The following is a 22,809-nucleotide window of genomic DNA, read 5'->3' as shown; positions in this document are numbered from 1 at the left end:
TAGATAAAAAGCTAAAATAAGAAGCAAGTTCCATTTTTTTCTGAGAATGAGAATCATAATTGCCCAACTCGGATAGGCCCAATTTTTTTTTCATCCTCAAAATGTTCACCGAGCGGCGTAATAATCTGAAAGCGAGGGAAGTAGTGACGACGGGAGAAGCGTTAGAAGAAAAGTTTCGAGTATTATCTCATCGAGTTCCGATTCGGATATTTAGAAACTACACGCAAGTGAAGACCTGGACGATATGTTAGAAGAACTTACTCTAGACGACATAAAGATATAAAAGTTTTTAATATTATTTTTGAGAATGTTTATTTAACAGTACATTCAAAATGTGATTTTTCTCAAACGATTTATTGATTTTCCAATAACTATGTCAAACATAATATTTTAATGAGACACCTGGTTTTTGAGTTACAATTTTTCGAAAAGATTAATCATTTTAATCACGCCCTTCAAAAAATCAGTCGTAATTTAAATTGGTCATATAATAATGAAAATTGTAATTTAGATAGTTTTGTACCAAGTTTCACAAAAATCGTAGAGGGTCGGGTCAGCAGCTTTGGGGTGGAATTGCACTGTACGAGAGTTGTATGAATAAAAGTAACTGGCCATTTTGAATTTGGATTTTTCATGGTCTAATGTGTTCTACTAGTCAAGCCTTTTTCATTTAATATCTATTTTGATGAGGTTTTGAAAAAAACATATCACCATTTTGGATTTGCATTTTCACAAATAACTATGTTCTACTAGTCAAGCCCTTTCGTTTCATACCCATATTGATGAATTGAAAAAAAAAAAGTTTTCATTTTGGATTTACATTTTTCATAAATAATTGTGTTCTTCTAGTCAAGCCCTTTCATTTGATACCCATATTGATGGGGTTTTGATAAAATATGTAGTCCGTCATTTTGTAACGACCGCCGTCTTGGATTTTCAAGATCATGGAATACGCAGTTTTATAACGACAGCAGAGATAAAAGCGTGTTCCAAATTTCAGATCAATCGGTCAACAGGAAGGGGGCTAACTTTCTATTGATATGGGACTGAAGTCAAATTTGTCATGAGGTGGATATAGAGGGTGGGGAATGTTTTTATGGTGATTCGACACTCTTCCCCCCTCTTTAAGGGGGGACTGCCATATTAAAAACACAAATTTCTGCATAACTCAGGAAATAAGCAAGCAAACGGAACAAAATTTGGCATGTTAAGGTTTTAGGAGGCAACAAATGTTTTTATTGTGGTACAACACTCCTCCTTCCTCTCTAAGGGGGGGGGGGCAGTCATACAAATGAAACAAAAATTTCTGCATAACTTGAAAACTTTGCAGTGAAGGGGGAGGGGGTGCGGGTATGCATAACTCGAGAATTAATCAAGCAAATGGAACCAAATTTGGCATGTGATGGTTTTAAGGGACAATAAATGTTTCTATGGTGGTTCGACACTCCTCCCCCTCTCTAAAGTTGGGATGCTGCCATACAAATGAAATATGAATTTCTGCATATCACGTGAACTAATCAGGCAGAAAGGTAAGCGCAAAACTCGAGGAAGGAATCGTCCGATTTAAGATGACATCATTTTATTACATTTTCTGTATTCCTGGGAGAAAGATGTTATTTGCAAGTGATTGAAAAATCTTGAACGAGAATTGTTTATCTGGGGAAAACTCCCCTGATAAAATTCGAATTTGAATAATGGGATGTTCTGTATCTGTATATGGAAGCTTCCTACCTCACTGTGTTTTTAATGGTTTCATTATTTCAAGTAGATATTCCAAAATTAACTAATGGTCATACCAATAATGTATGATCAGCGATTTTCGATATGTATAATTCTATTGGTCGAAGATATTGTATTGCAAAAAAAATCTTGTGCCGAAACGTTGAAAATGTTGCAGAATACATTTGGTGACTCATATAGTTGAGTTAACGTACTGGTGTATGAATAGTACAAAGCATTCCAAGTCGACCGAGAAGAAATGAACGATTTGCCACGTCAAGGACATTTTCATCTGACGAAAACATCGAAAAAACAGAAGAAATGTTGCTCGAAAATCGTCATTTAAGTTTGAGAGAGCTAGCCCGCGAAAAAAATCTCACCATTCGTCGTATTTTGGTTGATGTTTTGGACATGAGAATATTCGCAGCACGACTAGAGCTAAAGGAGCTCAATTTTCTTCAAAAAATCATCGCAATCAAGTGGATGAAGACATGCTTGAACGAATCAATTCTGATCCCACGTTCATACAACGCACAACTACTGGTGACGAGACATTGGTGTACGAGTATGACATGCAAACGAGACAACAATCACATTTGACACTTTGAAACGAACTCGCTGCGTGAACTGAAGGTGATTCCTTCTATAAAAAGTGTTCCGATGACTGGATTGTTCGTTGGAAAAAGTTTATTGTTTAGCCTTTTATGAAGGCGATAATATAAATTTAGATGATAAAGAATAAAGAATAAAGCATGTCTTGAATAACGCAAATACCCGGTATATCTTTGACAGAATGTATCTCTGGAAACTAAATAAAACTTAGTAATTCTAATGTTAAGAAACATAGTTTATAAGTGTAAACTAACGCACCAGAGATAATATCTATAATTATTCTTGTAAATTTCCAACTGGGCGAAGTCAGTTGACGGCACAGATTGCGATCAATGATATTTAATATTCAAGTTACTATCCAATTTTCTCACATATCTAACAACATAATTATATCGCGATCGAGCTAATGAAGAGACAGTAAACAGTCATTAAGATGGAACCGATATGATGTGCACGTATATGAGATAATCTTACTTGCGGCGTGCACAAAAGCTGTCAGGAATCAGTATGGAATACTTCAACTTCGGTACCGATTTTGATACATACAAGAGTTCCTACGAAGTGTTGATTGGTTACATCAGTAATTTTGGTTTATTTTCAATCATACATTTATAAACTTGGTTATTTGCTTTTTTTCAATTGCAGCTTATATGCCAGGAGTCATGACTATCTGCAGAATATTTGGCCGCTCGAACGGAATATTATCGGACATAAACATATCTTTATTCATTCCAATTTCATCCATAACACTAAATAAAACTTTTCCAGTTGAATCAACAAGAGATCCATTGCTTTCAGGAATAGAGCGGGGCTGTAATCTGTTTGTCGTGCATCAAGATGCAATCGCAAGCTTCATGGATGAGTTTATTGAATGCCATGACAAGGCTACTTACAGGGATTCTAACAAAACCATTTTAAATTTGACGAACAGAGTCAAATTGAACTCGTTGAACTATGCTAATAATCTAATAATTCTAAACTCAACTGCCAATTTCGGATCGATTGAACTTTGGACCCATCGTTATGTTGGAAATGCTGATGAGTCCACCGATTTCTTCCTCCTAGATATCTTTAATGTCGTAAACCAAACCTTTCGTTATGAGAAACAACTCTTTCCTGATAAAACCACCAATCTTCATGGAAAGTCGATTCGAGTGGCATCCTTCAATATCGTTCCACATGTCATTCTGCGGAAAAGTGAGTATAGTGATCCACTTGTGAAATCAGGCAATCAATCATACCAAATGGGTGGATTCGACGGTTTGATGATGGTGGAGTTCTGCCAACGTTACAATTGCTCGGTAGAAATGAGAATTGGTGTGTAATTAAGATATTGATGTCATTCACTACTTCACTAAAGTTTCCATTTCCAGATGCAGTAAACATGTGGGGAAGAATCGAAACAAACAAAACCAGCAACGGTATTCTTGGGAATCTGGCGGAACGGCAAGCTGATGTTGGATTCGGAGGGTTAATAGGCTGGCATGGTACATTGAAATATTTAACATTTTCCAAACCCATTCAACGAGAAAGCTGCACTTGCCTCACTCCAAAACCAGTGTAAGAATGCTTAGTTACCTCTTCATAGCTCGTTAGAACCCTCGTATTCTAGACTTGAACCTTCATGGAAAGTTATACTTATTACATTCTCAGTTCCTGTATGGATCTTGTCCATTGTTGTTTTCATCGTTGTTTGGTACATGCATCTTCTAATGAATCGACTGAATCAAACCGAGATAGTCCAACAGGAATTCGCTCAGAGCTTCATGAATTTGTTGGCAATTTTTCTCATGCAAGCGGCTAACATTCGGAAGCAGAATGTTTCAGACGTGATTTTGTCGGTGGCACTATTGTATTACGCTTTTAATTTAGTTAGCATTTACTCAAGTAGAAATGCTAGCTCGAGTACAGTTCTACTTTTTGGGGTATCCATCGACACCGCCGAAGACCTAGCCCAAAGTGGTCTCATATGGTTGCAGACGCACGATGCTTGGGTATTCTCATTGATATTAACAGAAAATGTAATACAACATTTTTAATCATCTCTTACTAGTAATTGGAAAAGTTCTCTTCTTTTCTTTTAATTCAGCCAACAATCAAAATACTGGTATCCATGTTTCGAGGCAAGCCTCCATCAGTGCTGCGAGAATTAGCCGACCAGGGCGATGTTGCGTTCGCAATTGGGCGATTGAATGATGATCATCTTATGATCGGTGACTGGATCACTGCAGAAAACGTTCACAACTATCAACTTATGAAAGAAGAGCTGTACTATGATACCGAAATTGCTATGGCCACTAAAACGTGGCCTCTGATGGAACGGTTCAATTTGCTGATAATGCGAACTGCGGAAGCTGGAGTTTGTCACTACCAAGGATTGAAAGTTCTTGATGAAAACAACGGTTATTACATTCAAATTGCTGCCTCCAATTCTCGTTTGACAAAATCGAACGCACCTCGCGCTCGCAATTTAAATGATCTTCTTGGAGGGTTCTTCCCTCTAGGTGTCGGATTAGCTGTCGCTAGCATTGTGTTTGTGATCGAGATATCCCAAACGAAATTGAAACATGATATAAGACGGTACATGAAAACAAAATTAATTCGATATCTTTGCGATATCTTATCTTTGATATATTCCAAGAAAATAAAATTTACTGTACATGCGATATTACAACCATCAATATAACTTTGTATCTATCCCTGTTATATTACAAGCAACTTTGCAAATGCCATTACGCTAAAATGAGTTTTGGACGACAAGTACGCGTTCTTATAATTGATTGAGGTTTCAGAATTGGAGAATTATGGGAAAAGAAAACAATATACTTTTCCCAACAATCAAGTTGTGTAGTTGTATTTTCAACATTTCAGCACAAGAAATTTTGTTTGCAACACAAAATTTCACACAATATCTTTGACCAATAGAATTATCCATATCGAAAATCACCGTGCAAAGAAAAGTTAACTTGTTCTTAATGATGCTTTGATGACAGATCATACTTGACATTAAGACCACTGAAAGTAAAATCAACTTCGAAAAAAGGAAACATGTTCAGCGGGAAGATTTAAAATGACAAATTCCTGGTATACATTTGACAGAATGTACATGGATTAGACATCAAATATGAAATTTATATAACTGAAAATGATTTAGTGTCCGTTCGTCTCGATTTAACTCGGAACTGCGGATTTGAACAGTTATTATCTGGTTTGGTGTGTTTTAGTATGCGTCAGATTTATTAGGTTGGGGAAAAAGTAATCCAATATTTTTGAGCGCAATTCAAAAATATTTTTAATATGCTTCGGATTGTCCGATTTGGGTCAAATATACACCGTTTTGTTGAAAAATGTATTGTCTTTCTAAAAGTAGATTCATATTGTCTCTATCATAGAGGTATTGGTCCTTATTAGCGAAAAACCATAGCAATAGATTTTAACAATCTTCTCTTGATCACAATTTCTTATCACTCTGGAAATTTTCCAATGCGAGAAAAAGTTTATAATCGTTTGGTACCAGGTCCGGACTATATGGCGGATGCATAAAAACATCCCAATCAAGCTCTCGGATTTTTTTTTCTCTATTATAGTGACTTTCAACACATTTCGGCTGGTTCGTCACTTTTACTTCCATTTTTGGAAGAATGACGGGCGTGAGAATTGAACTCGTGTTCTCTGCGTAAGAGGTATGGATGTTATCACTACGCCAGATCGCCTCCGGACTCTCGGAATTGTGTGGTCTTGCGTTGTCCGGATGGAACGAAACACCTCTTCTGTTGGCCAATTCTGAACGTTTCTGGTCAATCGCTAGTTTCAAACGGTCCATTTGTTGACAGCAGAAATCATAATTTAGTGTATTGCACTAAAAAAAACATTAAAAAAAATTAAAAAAAAACAGATTTTTTGAAAATAAATTAAATTGCACGTACTTTAATGTTGGAGTATCGGCACGATAAACATCAATCACCATTTCAGAGGCCTGGCTTGCATTTTCGCATTTATAAAATAAAAAGTGTAAAATGTACCGAATTTTCTCTTTGTTGACCTCCATTGTTAACACCCTGAAACTTATAACTGAATGGAACAAACAAAAAATAACGAAAGAATTTTTTTAGTGTGAAATGTCACTTTTACAACGAGAGTAAACTTGAAATTGTATGATCGATATTACGCGAGATATCGATCACTAAAGCCGGCCAACAAGCAAACAATGGATAACTTTTTCCCTAACCTAATATTTGCCAAAAATGTTGGTTGGGGGATCATGTAGAATTGAAAGTTCGTTTATTTAGCGAATTTTGTATATCTATACAGCCATTCCATGCCAAGCCGATAAGGTGGTACTCAGATTTTCGTGAAGAATGGTAATTTTGGTCCTCACCGCAAAATATTATTTTGCGTATTTATTTGTTTTTTAGGGTGCCCTTTTCCATTTTAGGGTGGCCCGAAAAATCATTTTTCTCCTGTTACCAAAAATGACTCAAAAATGCATAACTTTTAAAATACTGAACCGATTTAGATGATCGACATATCAAATTGAAGCAATTTTTCCCCTGTTGGGTGTGAACTAATGCGTTCATTCCCGGTCTTCCCGGTGAGTTTGAGCCGTTCCTGGCAAGTTCATCTGCTCGCTCGTTGTCCTCTATACCGCAATGACCAGGAATCCAGTACAGTTGTACCGAGCTTATCTGAATTAATTGCCGTAAAAGGAAAATGCATTTCCCGACAATTTTTGAAGAGCATTTAAAAGCATTTAGAGCTTTAAGTGCCGCTTGACTGAGAATATGCAGATGTTAGCATGTCTATATTTCCTTTTGAGGCAGACATTTAAACATTTTATTATTGCAGCTATTTCTACCTGAAAAAGTGTTGGTCAGTTTCCCATATCCACGGAGGTTTTTGTTCTGGGACCATACACTCCGGCACCTTTTCTGATTCCCATTTCCGACCCATCAGTGTAGAACATGATTGAACCATTACGAACGTTGGGAGCAACTTCATACCATACTGAACGAGAATGTTCGATCATAATTAGTCCTAGGTTCCATCCAATAACTATTCAAAGTGTTCAAGGAGTTGAACTAAAATTTACCACCGCAATTTGATTAATTACTCGACCACTAGATGAGACCATGTATTTTGATTCATTCGGGATCACAAAAAATGTAAAGTATGCTGTTAATTTGAAGTGACATTAGCAGTAGTTCTTAACGATTTCCACTCTAAAATTATCAACATCTGAATTTGTTTGTTGGCCAACATTGTAAGTTACGACACACTTGGGTTACAATTCCTCTTTTTCGCAATTGTAACTGGAACTGGATACTCCATCACAAAAAAGAAGATTAGTAGCTTATCAACATAATGATTTGATTGATTGATAGTAAACAACTATCATGGTGAAACGGATAAAATATGCAAATATATCGGATAATCCTACTTGTTGCGTGCACAGAGACAAACCGAAATCAGCATGGAATACTTCAATATGGATACTGATTTGGATATATACAAGAGTTCTTATGAAGTATTGATAAATCATATTAGTAAATCTCAAATATCCCAAAACAAATCCCATTTTGCTAACTATTCAATATATTCTCAGTTGCAGTGTACTTGCCTGGAATTATCACCATTTGTAGAATATTTGGCAGCTCAAACGGTGTTTTATCGGAAATCAAGATACTTTCATCAATTCCAACCGTGTCCTTAAAGATAAACAAAAGTTCAAAAATTGTTTCTTCTAGCAATACGTTGCTATCAGGAATAGAGCTGGGTTGTAATGCATTTGTCGTACATCAAGATTCAATAATCAGTTTTATGGATAACTACATTCAGTACCATGATGAAGCTACTTACCGGAATTCTGACAAAACCATCCTACTGCTAATGGATGATGTTCAATCTAGCGAACCGAATGTGCTGGAAGAACTGCACAAACATTCAAATCTTGTCGAAATCATGAACCTGCTGGTCCTGAAGTCGAATTTCAATATGGATTTAATTGAACTTTTAACCCATCGTTTTGTTGGGACTGTCGAAGAATTCAATGATTTGCTTCTGATAGACACATTTGAGGTAGCAAGCAAAACTTTTCGCCATGGTAGGCATTTGTTCCCCCAAAAAACATCAGATCTGCAGGGTAGATCTATTCGATTGGCAACCTTCAATGTCCCTCCTATAGTTTGCCTGCACAAGACAGAATTTTTCGATGACAGAAATGGAAATCCTCTAATAAAGTCAGGTAATCAAATGTATGAAATATACGGAAACGATGGTCTTTTGATAACCGAGTTCTGTCGACGTTATAACTGTACGGTGGAGTTGATACTTGGTACGTAATTGTGGTTTTCATATTATTTAATTACATTACTTTGTTATCCAGATGAGGTCAACTTATGGGGTACAATTCATTCGAACAGAACCGGTAACGGAATTCTTGGGAGTTTGGTGGAAAGACGAGCTGATGTTGGATTCGGAGGTCTAAGCTGTTGGCATATTTCGCTAAAATACTTAGCTTTTTCCAAGCCAATACAGAGAAAAAGTGTGACTTGTATCGCACCGAAGCCTATGTATGAATGCTTAACCACAAGTCCATAATTCATCTGAACCTGCGAATTTCAGGCCTGAACCATCATGGAAAGTTATGCTTATTGCTTTCACAGTTCCTGTTTGGATCTTCACCTTTGCGGCATTCTTCACAATGGTTATTATGCATCTTTTAATGGATCGATTAAATGGACCTGTCATCCAACAGGATTACGTTCGGAGCTGTCTGAATTTGTTGGCAATTTTCCTCCAACAAACATCCATTTTTCGACTACGGAAAGCGTCAGATGTTATTGTATCGGTGGCGCTGTTGCTTTACGCTTTCAATATAGTCAGCATTTACTGGAGTAGGTATGCCAGCTTGAGAACAGTTCCACTTTTTGGACCATCCATCGACACTCTAGATGACCTAGCAAAGAGTGGCCTCATATGGTTACAGACACATGAAGCGTGGGTATTCTCATTGCTTCTTTCAGATAATGTATGTTTAGAACTGTGACCAGTTGAATCTACTCATCAGCTTATTTTCTTGCAGCCTACAATCATTGAGTTGCTCTCAAAATTTCAACCGCAGCCGCCCTCAATACTGCGAGGTTTTGCTGACAAAGGTAATGTTGCATTTGCAATCGGACGTCTCATTGATGATCATCTTATGATCGGTGAATGGATCACCCAAGAAAACGTTCACAATTATCAAATCATGAGCGAAGAGCTGTATTATGATTACGAAATATCAATGGCCACTAAAACGTGGCCTCTGATGGAACAACTCAACACGCTGACAATGCGGATGGCGGAGGCTAGTATTTTTTACTATCAAGAGTTGAATGCCATGTATGAAAATAGCGATCAGAACATTCAGAAAGCGACCATCAACTCTCGGTTGCGTGAACCCAACGCACCACGGGCTCTTAGTTTGGATGGGTTTCTTGGAGGTTTTTTTATTCTAGGCCTCGGGTTGTTTGCTGCGGTGATTGCATTCATCATTGAGATTTTGCAAACTAAATTAAAATCTAGACGACAACAGATTTTTCTTAGTCGTTCAAGGAAGTAACAAATTACGCATAGATATGTTATATAATTGTTACAGGTACATTGTCTCAACAAAGATGGCGACAAAGATCTCATCAGAGTGAAAGACAAGGTGTGTCTCGAAGAAGATACAAAGCATCTCCTAATGCTTGTTTTTAATGAAAATCTGTCTGTCAGCATATGACTTAAAAATGTATTATTTTTTCGGCTAGATATTATCTTATCAAACATCATCTGTAATCGGTAATTTTAGAGTTTTTAAATTTGGAATACAGGGAGTCCACGTGGGATACTATAGACACATTTTGTTGTCGAATTGTTGTGTCCTAGAGAATCTTTATAAAATGTATTAGGCGAGAAAAGTATCTAGCCTGTGTTATTTGTAAACGTCAAGCCGGTTCTTTGGGGTGTCCAATGTTGGTACGTCGTCTTCACTGAAGTCAACTATCTCTTCATTGGTACTAACATTCCTAACCGTAAACTCTCTCGTTATTTTTGAATATAATGAAAACACATTAATATAACAATTGTAAAGCTAGCTAGGATTACTTATATTTTAAGGAAAATAAAAATAAAGTTAAAATAAATAGAATCTAAAATAACTCAAAAGATAAAAGAAAATTTAAAAAAGTAACTAGATGACGGCATAAGTTCAACACATCGCAACGGTTGGTATAATTATACAACAGGCGATGTAACCCGAACATGAATTGGCGGGCTTGAGAGAATTCCGCCATGATCGGGTTGGGAACTTTAGTTGAGCCATCGAACAAAGACGCACAAACGAGCAGAACAATATTCTTCGCGAAAACATTTTCAGCAATTCCAAATGAAATCGTCCTCGAAATGCAGTTTTAAAAACTTGTATTTTTGATTCCAATGAAAGTGTGTTTTCCGTTTGGGTTGGAGGAAATATGAGTTTTCACAGCAATTGGGATTTTTTTGACTCAAGCGTAACTTTTGAAAAGGGCGTATCGATTTGAGTAAGAGAAATCTTTGATAATTTATATTTCAAAAACTATGAGTCGTACCGAAATAGTGACTTAGAAAGAGTTATAGAGTATTGATGGTTGAATATGAAAAAAATGTACACTGAGAAAAAAATTGGTACTCTTTTTTATATCATATTAAAATAGAAGTCATGTAGAAAATTTTAAAAATGGGCCCAAGATGGTAAAACTATTTTTGACGAACTTTGTGGAACATCGAATTTTAAGGAATTCTCGAAACTTCGAGTTTTTGTATGTTAGCAGTCATTTTGAATCACAAATCATAATCCTGATGTTATTTAAAACAAAAAAGGTTATTATCAATCTCCTTCTAAATGTAGCCATTCTCGAGATATTTAAACAAATATTTGTAATTTATTGTCTTTTTAATAGTAAATAGGCCCTTTAAATATGTTTGTCGTGTTATACCATCATGTTCATGAGATTTTATGAATTCGCTTATAATTTTCAACAACTTTTCCAAATACATCGTTATGGTAAAGACATATGTTTAGGAGTTACGTTACGAAACATTCGAAGACATGTGGGTTAATACAAAACGTAGCGAAACAAAAAAATCTTTTCTATCTTAATACAAACTTCAATCAATCAAAAAAATTGTTGGAAATTATAAGAAAATTCAAAAAATTTCATGAACATGACGGTATAACACGACAAACATATTAAAAGAGATCATTTACTATAAAAAAGATTATAAATTAGAAATATTTTTTTAAATATCTCGAGAATGATTGCATTTAGAAGGAGATTGATAATAACCTTTTTTGTTTTCATCACATCAGGATTCATAATTTGTGGCTAAAAATGATTGTTAACATACAATTCCTGTTGTTGTTAACAACGAAAATTCCTAAAAATTCGATGTTCCACAAAGTTCGTCAAAAATAGTTTTACCATCTTGGGCCCATTTTTTAATTTTCTGCATGACTTCTGTTTTGTATGAAAAAATTAAAAAATATGTATTTTGGATATTGCAAATTGAATTTTTATTTTGTAAATAAAAAAAAAGAGTACTATTTTTTCTTCTCAGTGTACATTTTTTTTCATATTCAACCATCAATACTCTATAATTCTTTCTAAGACACTTTTTCGGTACGACTCATAGTTTTTGAGATATAAATTATCAAAATTTTCTCTTACTCAAATCGATACGCCCTTTTCAAAAGTTACGCTTGAGTAAAAAAATTCCCAATTGCTGTGAAAAACTCATATTTCCTCTAACCCAAACGGAATACGCACTTTCATTCGAATCAAAAATACTCATGTTTTGTCATTTGTCGATTTCATTTGGAATTACTCTTTTTAAGAACCCCGGACAGACTGGTGCTGTACACGTGTCCTGTCCCATGCAATGGGCAAGAACCGGAAATCGGACGGAAACCATTTATCCCGAAAAAAGGAAGATTATACTCCATTAAAGCGGATCGGATCTCCATTAAAGCAGATCGTGACCGGAGTACCGTTCCGCTCCAAATTGAGAAATTTCTCGATATTACTGCTGCGATTTGCACACAAACCGAGTGGGAAGAGTCGTTGGATTCTCCTATCTAGATTCGGTCTAGCGATATATTAGGGCAAAGACAGCTTAAGTAAACGTTGAATTTTATCGTGATTTTCACAAAAAATATATAGCTATCTCACCCCAAATTGTTAGCCATGCGAATGAAACACAAATTCCTGCATTACTCGAGAATTAATCAAGAAAATGAAACCAAATTTAGCATGTGGAGGTTTTAGGGTGCAGTAAATGTTTTCACGGTGGTCAGACACTCCACCCCCCTTTCTAAGGGGGAACTGCCATACAAATGAAAGACTAATTTCTGTATAACTCGAAAACTAACCAAGTAAATGGAGCCAAATTTGGTTTTAGGGGACACGAAACGTTTCTATGGTGAATAGACACTCCTCCCCTCTCTCTGAGGAGAGGTGGGGGACTGCCATACAAATGAAGCATACATTTCTGCATAATTCAAGAACTAATTAAGCAAACGGAACCAAATTTGGCATGTGGAGGTTCTAGGGGAGGTTCTTTGTGCTCCCTTGGCCGAGTGGTTAGCGTCATAACTAACATGCCGGGTGTTCGGGTTCGATTCCCGTTCTGGTCGGGGGAATTTTTCGTCAAAGAAATTTCCTCCAACTTGCACTGTGATCACGCGTATTCTAGAGCTTGCCACTCAAAATGCATTCAAGGCGTGTTATTTGGCATAGAAATCTCAACTAAGTACTAATAAAAATGACGCAAGTAATACTACGTTGAGACGGCGAAGTTCCTCTAGGAACGTTAGTGCCATTGAAGAAGAAGAAGAAGGTTCTAGGGGGCAAGAATAATTTCTAAGGTGGTTCAACACTCCTCCCATCTTTCTGAGAAGGGGGGGGGGGTCTGCCATAGAAATTAAACACAAATTTCTGCATCGAGAATGAATCAAGAAAATGGAGCCAAATTTGGCATGTGAACGTTTTAGGGGGCACGAAATGTTTTTTTCATAACTCGCGAAGTAATCAAGCACAATTTGGGATGTGAGGGTTTTTTGGTATAAGAAATGTTTCTATGATGGTATGCCACTCCTTCCTCCTCTGGAATGGAGAGGGGGTCCCATGAAAATGTTACACATATTTCAACCAAAAATATTCCAATCAAACATGACAATTGAAAATTTTCGGAAAAGTCAGAAGGAAAATGGGAAAGTTAAATTCCCTTATGTTCTACAATACATATTGACAAGCATTATTAGTCCAGTTGGTGTTTGCGCCAACGAAATGTCTTTATCTTCTTCTATTTATACCAATAAAAATGGATTGCCGAATATGTTGATAAAAGCAAAACTCGAGGAAGGAATTGTCCGGTTTAGGGCTGTCTTTATTCTATCATAGTTTCTGTATCAAACATTTATTCCATGTAACGGAGAAACATGTTTTTTGCAAGTGGTTGAAAAATCTTGAACGAGAATTGTGTCAGAAAATAGTCTGATCTTATAATGATGAGTTTGAGTAGAAGTACTAGGAAATATACAGTAAATGGTAAATTCAACGGGGTCGATTAGAAGATCAATCAATGAACAGTTCTGCGAGTGGACCCATGAACTTGCACTAAGTAAAAAACGTGAATGTTTGAAGGTATTGATAACAAAAAACAAATTTTGGGCGGGACGAAGTTTGCCGAGTTAGCTAGTTAACAATAAAAATGATAATGTAATTTATCAATCATATGTAGGTATCATTCCTATCCAGTTCGTCTTTCCCGACTTTCCCCTTATAAACTCAGAGTAACCAAGAGAACATCATTTTGTTTGGAATGGAGAAGATTAACTTTTTGCTGTCACTTGTCTGCTCTCAGCCACCATACCATTTTTACCGTTCTGGTCGTTTGTCTGCTCTCGGCCACCACAGCAAGGAATCATACTAATCTTATACTTTATTCAGCCATGTATCAATTTAGACTTTTCTAAACGAATTTTAATGTCTTGTGAACCTGTACACGAGATAATATGGTGTTTCTATGAATAATGGGTAACGGTACTCAGTATAAACAAAAGATTAAAAGAAACATAAGAGGATAGTCACGATGCTAAATACAGGGAAACTTCGATACAACGTACCCTCGTTATAACGTACCCTCGATATAACGTCACTCGATATAACGTACATTTTACCTCGATATAACGTACACATTTCCAAAGTGTAAAGGATAAATTTTTTCAATATTTTTTTTCTGATAGAACAATGAATTATCTGTATTGTGATGCTAAAACAAGTTTTGTACCTTCAATCAATCCCGAAATACAGCTGGTTTTGTGATTCCGGATTCTAAATGAATCAAGCTTTAATCAACAGTATGAAGGGAAACATCATGAGAAAGGCTGGCTTCGTCTTCTGATTGAAATTATTCATTAACTGTACTAAAACAGCAACACAATAATGTATTATAGACTACGTTTGTGAGTACTTTATTATGCTTCGATATAACGTACAATTCGATACAACGTACAATTTTGAGAGTAAAATGTACGTTATATCGAAGTTTACCTGTAGTTACGATACATCGGACACAACAGTTATACTATAAAGGATGAAACGAGGCGGCACCGTCTACGTTAGTAATCCAAATTTTAATTTAAATTACGATATGAACAGGGGAGGAGTACAAAAATGTGTACGAAAGATTAAAAATGTCTTGTAGGTTCATTGCCTCTATTCGAAAGGCTTTCAGGCGCAGGCTGGTTCGTAAGACATGTGATATGCACAAAGGAGAACTATAAAATATAATCTTCTATATATAGTTATGTACGGAAACCAGCCCAGCAGCACAACAATCCACACTACACATCAAGGTCAGATAATCGTCGAGCCACGCAGTCATCATGTAAACATTTCCAACGAACCGTACGATGCCAAAACAAATTCCAGCTCTATCGCCATAGAAGACATCGTCAGCAGAATCCGGAGAACCAGATGCAACACGACACATCATGAACGGGAACCAACCAAGATTGAATTATGCTGACTTAGAAATTGATAGTTATAAAAGGCTTAGCGACAGGGAACTAGATTTAGTATCTAAGTTGACTTTATAATTAAATGTTCGGTAAATAAAAGTTTGTTTTTTTTACACCACCTATGGTTATAAATCATAACTGGCGCAGTCGTACGGGTCACTTCCTAAATCGCGTTGAAGTGAATTTGCGCTAAGTGCTAAATTAAATCGGAACTTAGAATCGAAACGTGGAAACAATTTCGCTTTCGCTAGAGCAGTGTTTGTGTCCGATACGTGACAAATTGAAAGACGCGGCGCTACATCGCAAAAACGTTTTCAGTGCGTGAAAATTCGGAACTGTTTTAATGAACATTTAGTGTGCTGTGGAATAGAGTCCACTACGTGATTTTCTATTCGCGGTGTGAAGCGTCTCGGTGAAAAACCATCTCCCAACACGTGGAGGATTTGCGGTGCTTCAATAAGACATTTCAAAGTGATTTAGTGAATTTCAATTCGAAGGAGTGGTTCCAGAACCTATCGCAGGGGAGTCGTTTTTCTTTTTAAAACCTAGTGCTATATGCCAAAATTCAATCCATTGCCAAAAGTAAAGGCATTAAAATTTAATGTGGAGCCAGCAACAGTACAAAGTCTGGAACAGAGACTAAGCGCTCTCCAGCAAGAAAATAATACGCTGCAGCGACAGCAACAAATTTTACAACATCAGCAGCAGGCCCCCGCTGTGGAGGACCGGCGCTCTGATTTCTATAGGATTCCCGATCCAATTAGAACGATCCCATCGTTTGATGGAAACAATAAGCAGTTAGCGTCTTGGTTGACAACTGCAAGAAAAACTCTAAATTTATTTAGATCACACGTAACAGCAGAATTATTTTCTGTCTATGAACAAGCGGTGATTAATAAAATAGATGGAAGAGCCCGAGACACAATATGTGTAAATGGTAACCCATCAACATTCGAAGAAGTAGCAGAAATTTCACAAAGTGTATACGGTGATCGCAATAATATTGCCACCTATCAAACGCAATTTTGGTCTCTAAAAATGACTGACTCTCTTCACATATACTATAAACGTACAAGAGAAATCATGATTAACATGAAATCTCTAGCGAAGTAAAATGAAATCTACTCCAACCACTGGGAGGCAATCAATCATTTTCTAGAACAGGAATGCCTAGCTGCATTTATAAACGGACTTAGCAAACCTAACTTCGGTTATGCGCAAACAGCCCAACCTAGTGATTTAGAAGCAGCATACGCTTTCTTGACTCGATTCCAAAATGCCGAGAAAACTAAAACTCAAACAAATTCAGCTTTCGAGCAACATCCTCAATCTAATAAAAAGCATTTTGAAAAACCATTCAACAAATCAATTGACAACAGACCGACACAATTTGTATCACGACAGAAACCACCTTCTGACAGACAAAAGGTAGAACCTATGGAAATTGATCCATCATTGAGATCAAAACAGAACAGAATATACAATCACGATGCAGAAGATGAATCTGAAAAACCATTTGAAGATCATTCTGAGAACGAACATGAATATGAATACGAAAATGAATCGGAGACAAATTTTCAAATTTCCCCAGGTACTCTCTTTCCGAGTTGAATGCTATAAATGGACTTCCTTACATAATCATAAATATTCTCGGTAAAAAAGCAAAAATTCTAGCGGTTCTAATAAAAACTTCATCTCAACACGTCTTATTCCGGATATAAGACAAGAATCATGCAAACCAATAAACATTAAAAATAGTGCACGAAAACATATCTCTGATAAAAAATTCACCACAACTCTGTTTGGGATTGAACAAAACTTTACTTTTTATCTTCTTAATTTTCATACGTTTTTTGATGGCATCATTGGATACGAATCATTGTCAGATCTTAAAGCAATAATTGACGTTAATAATCATAAATTAATTCTTCCACAAAAAACAATTCCCATGCAAATAAGAACATTAGGCCCACCTCAAATCACTCTTAATGCACATTCAGTACAAACTATTAAACTCCCTGTTTCACAGCAAAACGGCGACGTGTTTCTCCCTTCAGACATACGCATTAATAACGCTGTAATACCATCAGGATTATATCATGCAAGAAATGAATTCATTAGCGTTCAAGCAAGAAACTTTGGCGAATCAGTTACCTTCACTTGGACCAAACCAGCAAAGGTTCTTCCAATTGCCAAAGCCATGGAAATAAATAACACAATATTAGAATCCCATCCATTAAATTTGGACTTAGATAAATTAATCCGAACAGAACACCTCAACTCTGAAGAAAAATCATCATTGTTTAAAATTTTGAAACGAAATAGTAGCATCATTCACAATGAAAATCATAAGCTTTCTTGCACAACAGCGATAAAGCACGCAATCAAAACAGTTGATGATATCCCCATCCACAATAAAACATACAGGTACCCTCATATTTATAAAGCAGAAGTTGAAAAACAAATTAACGAAATTCTGTCAGATGGAATAATTCAAAATTCCATATCACCATGGACTTCACCAATCTGGATTGTACCAAAAAAATCTGATGCTAGTGGAAAACAAAAATGGCGCATTGTAATTGACTATCGCAAATTGAATGAAAAAACCATTGATGACAAATTTCCTATACCAAACATTGAAGAAATATTGGACAGGTTAGGTCGCAGTATTTATTTTACAACCTTAGATTTGAAATCCGGCTTTCATCAGATAGAAGTAGAACCTAAAGACAGAGCAAAAACAGCTTTCAGTACAGACAAAGGCCATTTTGAATTTATCCGCATGCTTTTGGTTTGAAAAACTCTCCTTCTACCTTCCAAAGAGCGATGAATAGCATATTGAGCGATCTGATAGGTAAATGTTGTTTAGTTTACCTAGACGATATAATCATTTTTGGTAATTCATTACAACAACATCTTGAAAACCTAGACAAAGTGCTTCAAATACTTATTAATGCAAACTTAAAAATCCAGTTGGATAAATGTGAATTTCTTCAGAAGCAATGTGAATTTTTAGGCCATATCGTCACTCAAGATGGTATAAAACCTAATCCCAATAAAATAGAAAAGATTTTAAATTGGCCGATACCCAAGACTACTTCACAGATAAAAGGATTCCTAGGACTATTGGGATATTATCGGAAATTCATTAAAGATTTTGCCAAACTCACGAAGCCATTGACAAAATGCCTTAAGAAAGATGCAAAGATTGTCCATGACGAAGAATTTATAAATTGTTTCAAAGATTGCAAACAACTGTTAGTAACAGATCCCATCCTCAAATATCCAAACTTCGAAAAACAATTCATCCTTGAAACAGACGCAAGCGATTTTGCGTTAGGTGCCGTCTTATCACAACGCTCAAATGATGGAAAAGAACATCCAATTGCATACGCATCTAGAACCCTGAACGACACAGAATGCAGATATTCAGCCACCGAAAAAGAATTATTAGCCATAATTTTTGCAACCAAACATTTCAGGCCATACATCTATGGTACCAAATTTGAAATCCGTACAGACCATAAACCTCTTTTATGGCTAAGACAAAAAATGACTTGAATCGCAAGCTACTGAGATGGAAACTTGAATTAGAGGAATTTGAATTCGAAATCAAATATAAAAAAGGTACTCTAAATAACAATGCTGATTCCCTTTCCAGAATTGAACCAGAGGAATCAGTGAACAGCGAAATAAATTCAAATACAACAGATGAAAGTATGACTCAACATTCAGCAGACTCTGATGATAGTGACTTCATTAAAAGCACAGAAAAACCTCTCAATGAATTTAGAAATCAAATCATCCTCGAAAAATAAAACGAAAATAGTCGAGAAAGTTTAACAATTTTTCCAAACTATCATCGAATAACCATCAAAACACAAATTTTCAGTCCTGCTATTCTTATAAATATTTTAAAAGACTATGCATCATCTAACTGTGTGAATGGACTTTACTGTCACACTGAAATCCTTAAATCATTGCAAATCATTTACAAAAACTACTTCTCTCGAGCCAAATCATTAAAAATACTTTGGACCGAAAAACTCTTAATTGATGTACCAGACGAAGAGGAACAAGACCAAATTATTCTAACGCAACATAACTATAATCACAGAGGTATTATCGAAACTTGCATTCGAAACACATTCAAAGAAAATATTTTTTCCCAAAAATAAAATCTAAAGTTACAAAATTTATTAACGTTTGTAAATTATGTCAAAAATCTAAATACGAAAGACATCCATACAAACAGAAATATAAACTTACTGAAACCCCATCGAAACCATTACAAATAGTTCACATGGATATTTTCATAATAAAAGAAAAGAATTATCTCACTTTTTGTGATAAATTCTCCAGACTTGCATTCGCTATACCAATTCGTACGCGTAATACTGTACACATTCTCAGAGCTTTATCTCATTTCCTATCAACTCTTGGTAAACCAGCACTACTCATAATGGACCAGGAAGCCGCATTTACTTCTACTACTGTGAAAAGCTTTCTAGAAGAAAATCAAATACAATATCACTACACCAGCGTTGGTCAATCCTCATCAAACGGAACTATAGAAATTGTTCATCGAACACTAAGAAAACTACATAATATTCTTTCGAAATATAAACTTACCAAAGATCTTCCTGAATCGAGCAAAATTAACTTAGCCGTTGCAATTTACAATGATTCCATTCATACCCAAACAAATATCACCCCTAGAGAATTATTTTACGGATTTAGGCAAGATACGACGATCCCTGAAGACCTAGACGAAAGAATTAGAATGAAAGAAAAAATGTATAAAGAATTCAAAGAAAGAATTATGGAACGGAAACGTAAAGAAATAGAAAAATTAAACCAATCCCGAGAAGATTATGAAATTTTTCGAGATAATGAAACTGTATATGAAAGAAAAAGAAATAATCTCAAACATCAAGAAAGATATAAAGAAAACAAAGTAAGAGAAAACAGGGAAACTAACATAATTGATGAAAATAACCGAAAAATTCACAAAAGTAAATTAAAAAGGAAACGAATAATCTAAAGTTTATTATGAAACACTTTATTAATGACATTTTTCTACTTTGCAGGATCATAGACGAATATCCGTTTGAGCCCTCACATCATACTCTGGAAACTAACTATGATTTTTACTTCACAGGACAACAGAAGGATGATCACAATTATCCTCTTATTCCTGATCCCATCCAATCCTATCCACTCATCCCACATGGAAATCATGGACCTAAATCAAAATCCTGGCGTTTTTGCCGCAGACAGGGAAAGTTTTCATAAAAGAAGGTTTCCACACATTATTACATAGATTTAATTTGAATTCATTCAAAATTGTATTAAAACAATACGAACCAATAATAGCTAAATTAGAAGAAAATCCAAAATTTTGTGAAATTGTTAAAATCATCAAACAAAGACATAATCAAGCAAATTTTGTAATTGAAAACTTAATACCTAGGAAAAGGACGAAAAGGTCACTAAACATTTTAGGATCAGCCATCAAAATGATAACTGGAAACCTAGGCAACGAAGATTTATTAAAAATTGAAAATCAAATTCAGACAATACAAAGTTCAAATAATGCACTTATCACAGAAAATAACGAACAAATAGCAATAAACAAATTATTTGAAGAAAGAATAAACAATTTGATGATACATGCATTTAAACAATCTATAGCAATCAATGATATTATCAAACAAGCTAGGTTGAACTCAGAAAACTCAATAAAATACGAGCATACACATACATAGTATTATATTCAGCATCGACGCAGTTAGGCATCAGCTGGAAGACCTCTTCGAATCTATACAACTCATGAAAGTCGGAATAATTTCCAAGCTACTCCTGCTACCATCAGAAATGGATTTCGCAACCCAAATCCTAGAATCACAAGGCATTAAAATTCAAAGCTATGATCAAACTTACGAGTTTTTAAAACCGATAGCTTTCCATAGCGGGTTAAACATAACAATTCTCGTTAAAATACCAAAATTAAGACAAGGCGATTATGAACTACTCAAATTAGAAACAATACCCGTAAGAAACAAAATTATTGCAATAAACGCAACAAATGCTGTTATAAGCAACAACGAATCATATTTAGTAACATACTCATGTTCAAATATCGAAGAAAATTTCATCTGTGACATCCAAAATTTGTTCAATGTTTCCACTGACAATTGCATACATACAATATTAAGAGGAAATACAAGTAATTGCACCTTTATCGAATCATCAAAAACAGCAGAAATCAAGACAATCGAAAATCTTGGAGTAATGATGTAATGAAGTAATGAAAAACGCAAGAAAACCAGTAACACTATTGAACGATTGTGGTTTTGGCCCGAGAAATCTAACAGGCACATTTCTCATAACGTTCGAGAACTGCTCAATTTATTTGAACGGAGTGCAGCACAAAACTCAAAACTACAATACAGAAATCAAACCGGCAGTTCTACCCCTGTACTCAGCTCACATCAACGAAATAAAGAAAGAAATGACACCCTTTGAACAATTGCATATTCAAAACCGCCACAGAATGGAACATATGGAAATAATGACGCAGAAAAGTCGGACTATCACATTTGGAACAATTATAATGTTGTCAGTAATTGTATCAATAATAATTTGGTTCATAATCAAAGAAACGAGATCAATTCGTTCGGTAATAACCATCAACCCAAACATGTTAACGGGAGCCGAAACCTTGTCATAACATGTTGAACCGGGACGGTTCAATCTAAGACGGGGGAAGTTATGTACGGAAACCAGCCCAGCAGCACAACAATCCACACTACACATCAAGGTCAGATAATCATCGAGCCACGCAGTCATCATGTAAACATTTCCAACGAACCGTACGATACCAAAACAAATTCCAGCTCTATCGCCATAGAAGACATCGTCAGCAGAATCCGGAGAACCAGATGCAACACGACACATCATGAACGGGAACCAACCAAGATTGAATTATGCTGACTTAGAAATTGATAGTTATAAAAGGCTTAGCGACAGGGAACTAGAGTTAGTATCTAAGTTGACTTTATAATTAAATGTTCGGTAAATAAAAGTTTGTTTTTTTTACACCATCTATGGTGTATAAATCATAACTATATATATATATATATATATATATATATATATATATATATATATATATATATATATATATATATATATCTATATATATATATATATATATATATATATATATATATATATATATATAAATATCTTGTGTCACGGTGTTTGTTACCGGACTCCTCCGAAACGGCTCAACCGATTTTGATGAAATTATACACAAAAAACTTGGTAAACATGAGAATAGGTTGTAAACTTTACTTTATACGATACCGCTAGGATACCGATTACTAAAT

The 22,809-nt window shown here is 35.5% G+C and overlaps 1 protein-coding gene across 1 annotated transcript; it reads left to right on the top strand.

Annotated features, from left to right (window-relative positions):
• Positions 1-2,838: 2,838 nt before the first annotated feature.
• LOC129774212 (uncharacterized) lies at positions 2,839-4,979 on the top strand. Its single transcript, XM_055777920.1, has 6 exons — positions 2,839-2,911; positions 3,100-3,648; positions 3,705-3,818; positions 3,985-4,352; positions 4,421-4,911; positions 4,973-4,979. The coding sequence occupies exons 1-6, from the start codon at positions 2,839-2,841 to the stop codon at positions 4,977-4,979; spliced, it is 1,602 nt and encodes a 533-aa protein (XP_055633895.1).
• Positions 4,980-22,809: the final 17,830 nt, after the last annotated feature.

Source organism: Toxorhynchites rutilus, chromosome 3 (genome assembly GCF_029784135.1).
Source record: "Toxorhynchites rutilus septentrionalis strain SRP chromosome 3, ASM2978413v1, whole genome shotgun sequence".
Classification (NCBI taxonomy): Eukaryota; Metazoa; Arthropoda; class Insecta; order Diptera; family Culicidae; genus Toxorhynchites; species Toxorhynchites rutilus.
Note: the sequence above shows the minus strand (reverse complement) of the source record. Positions and strands in the feature narration are given on the sequence as shown.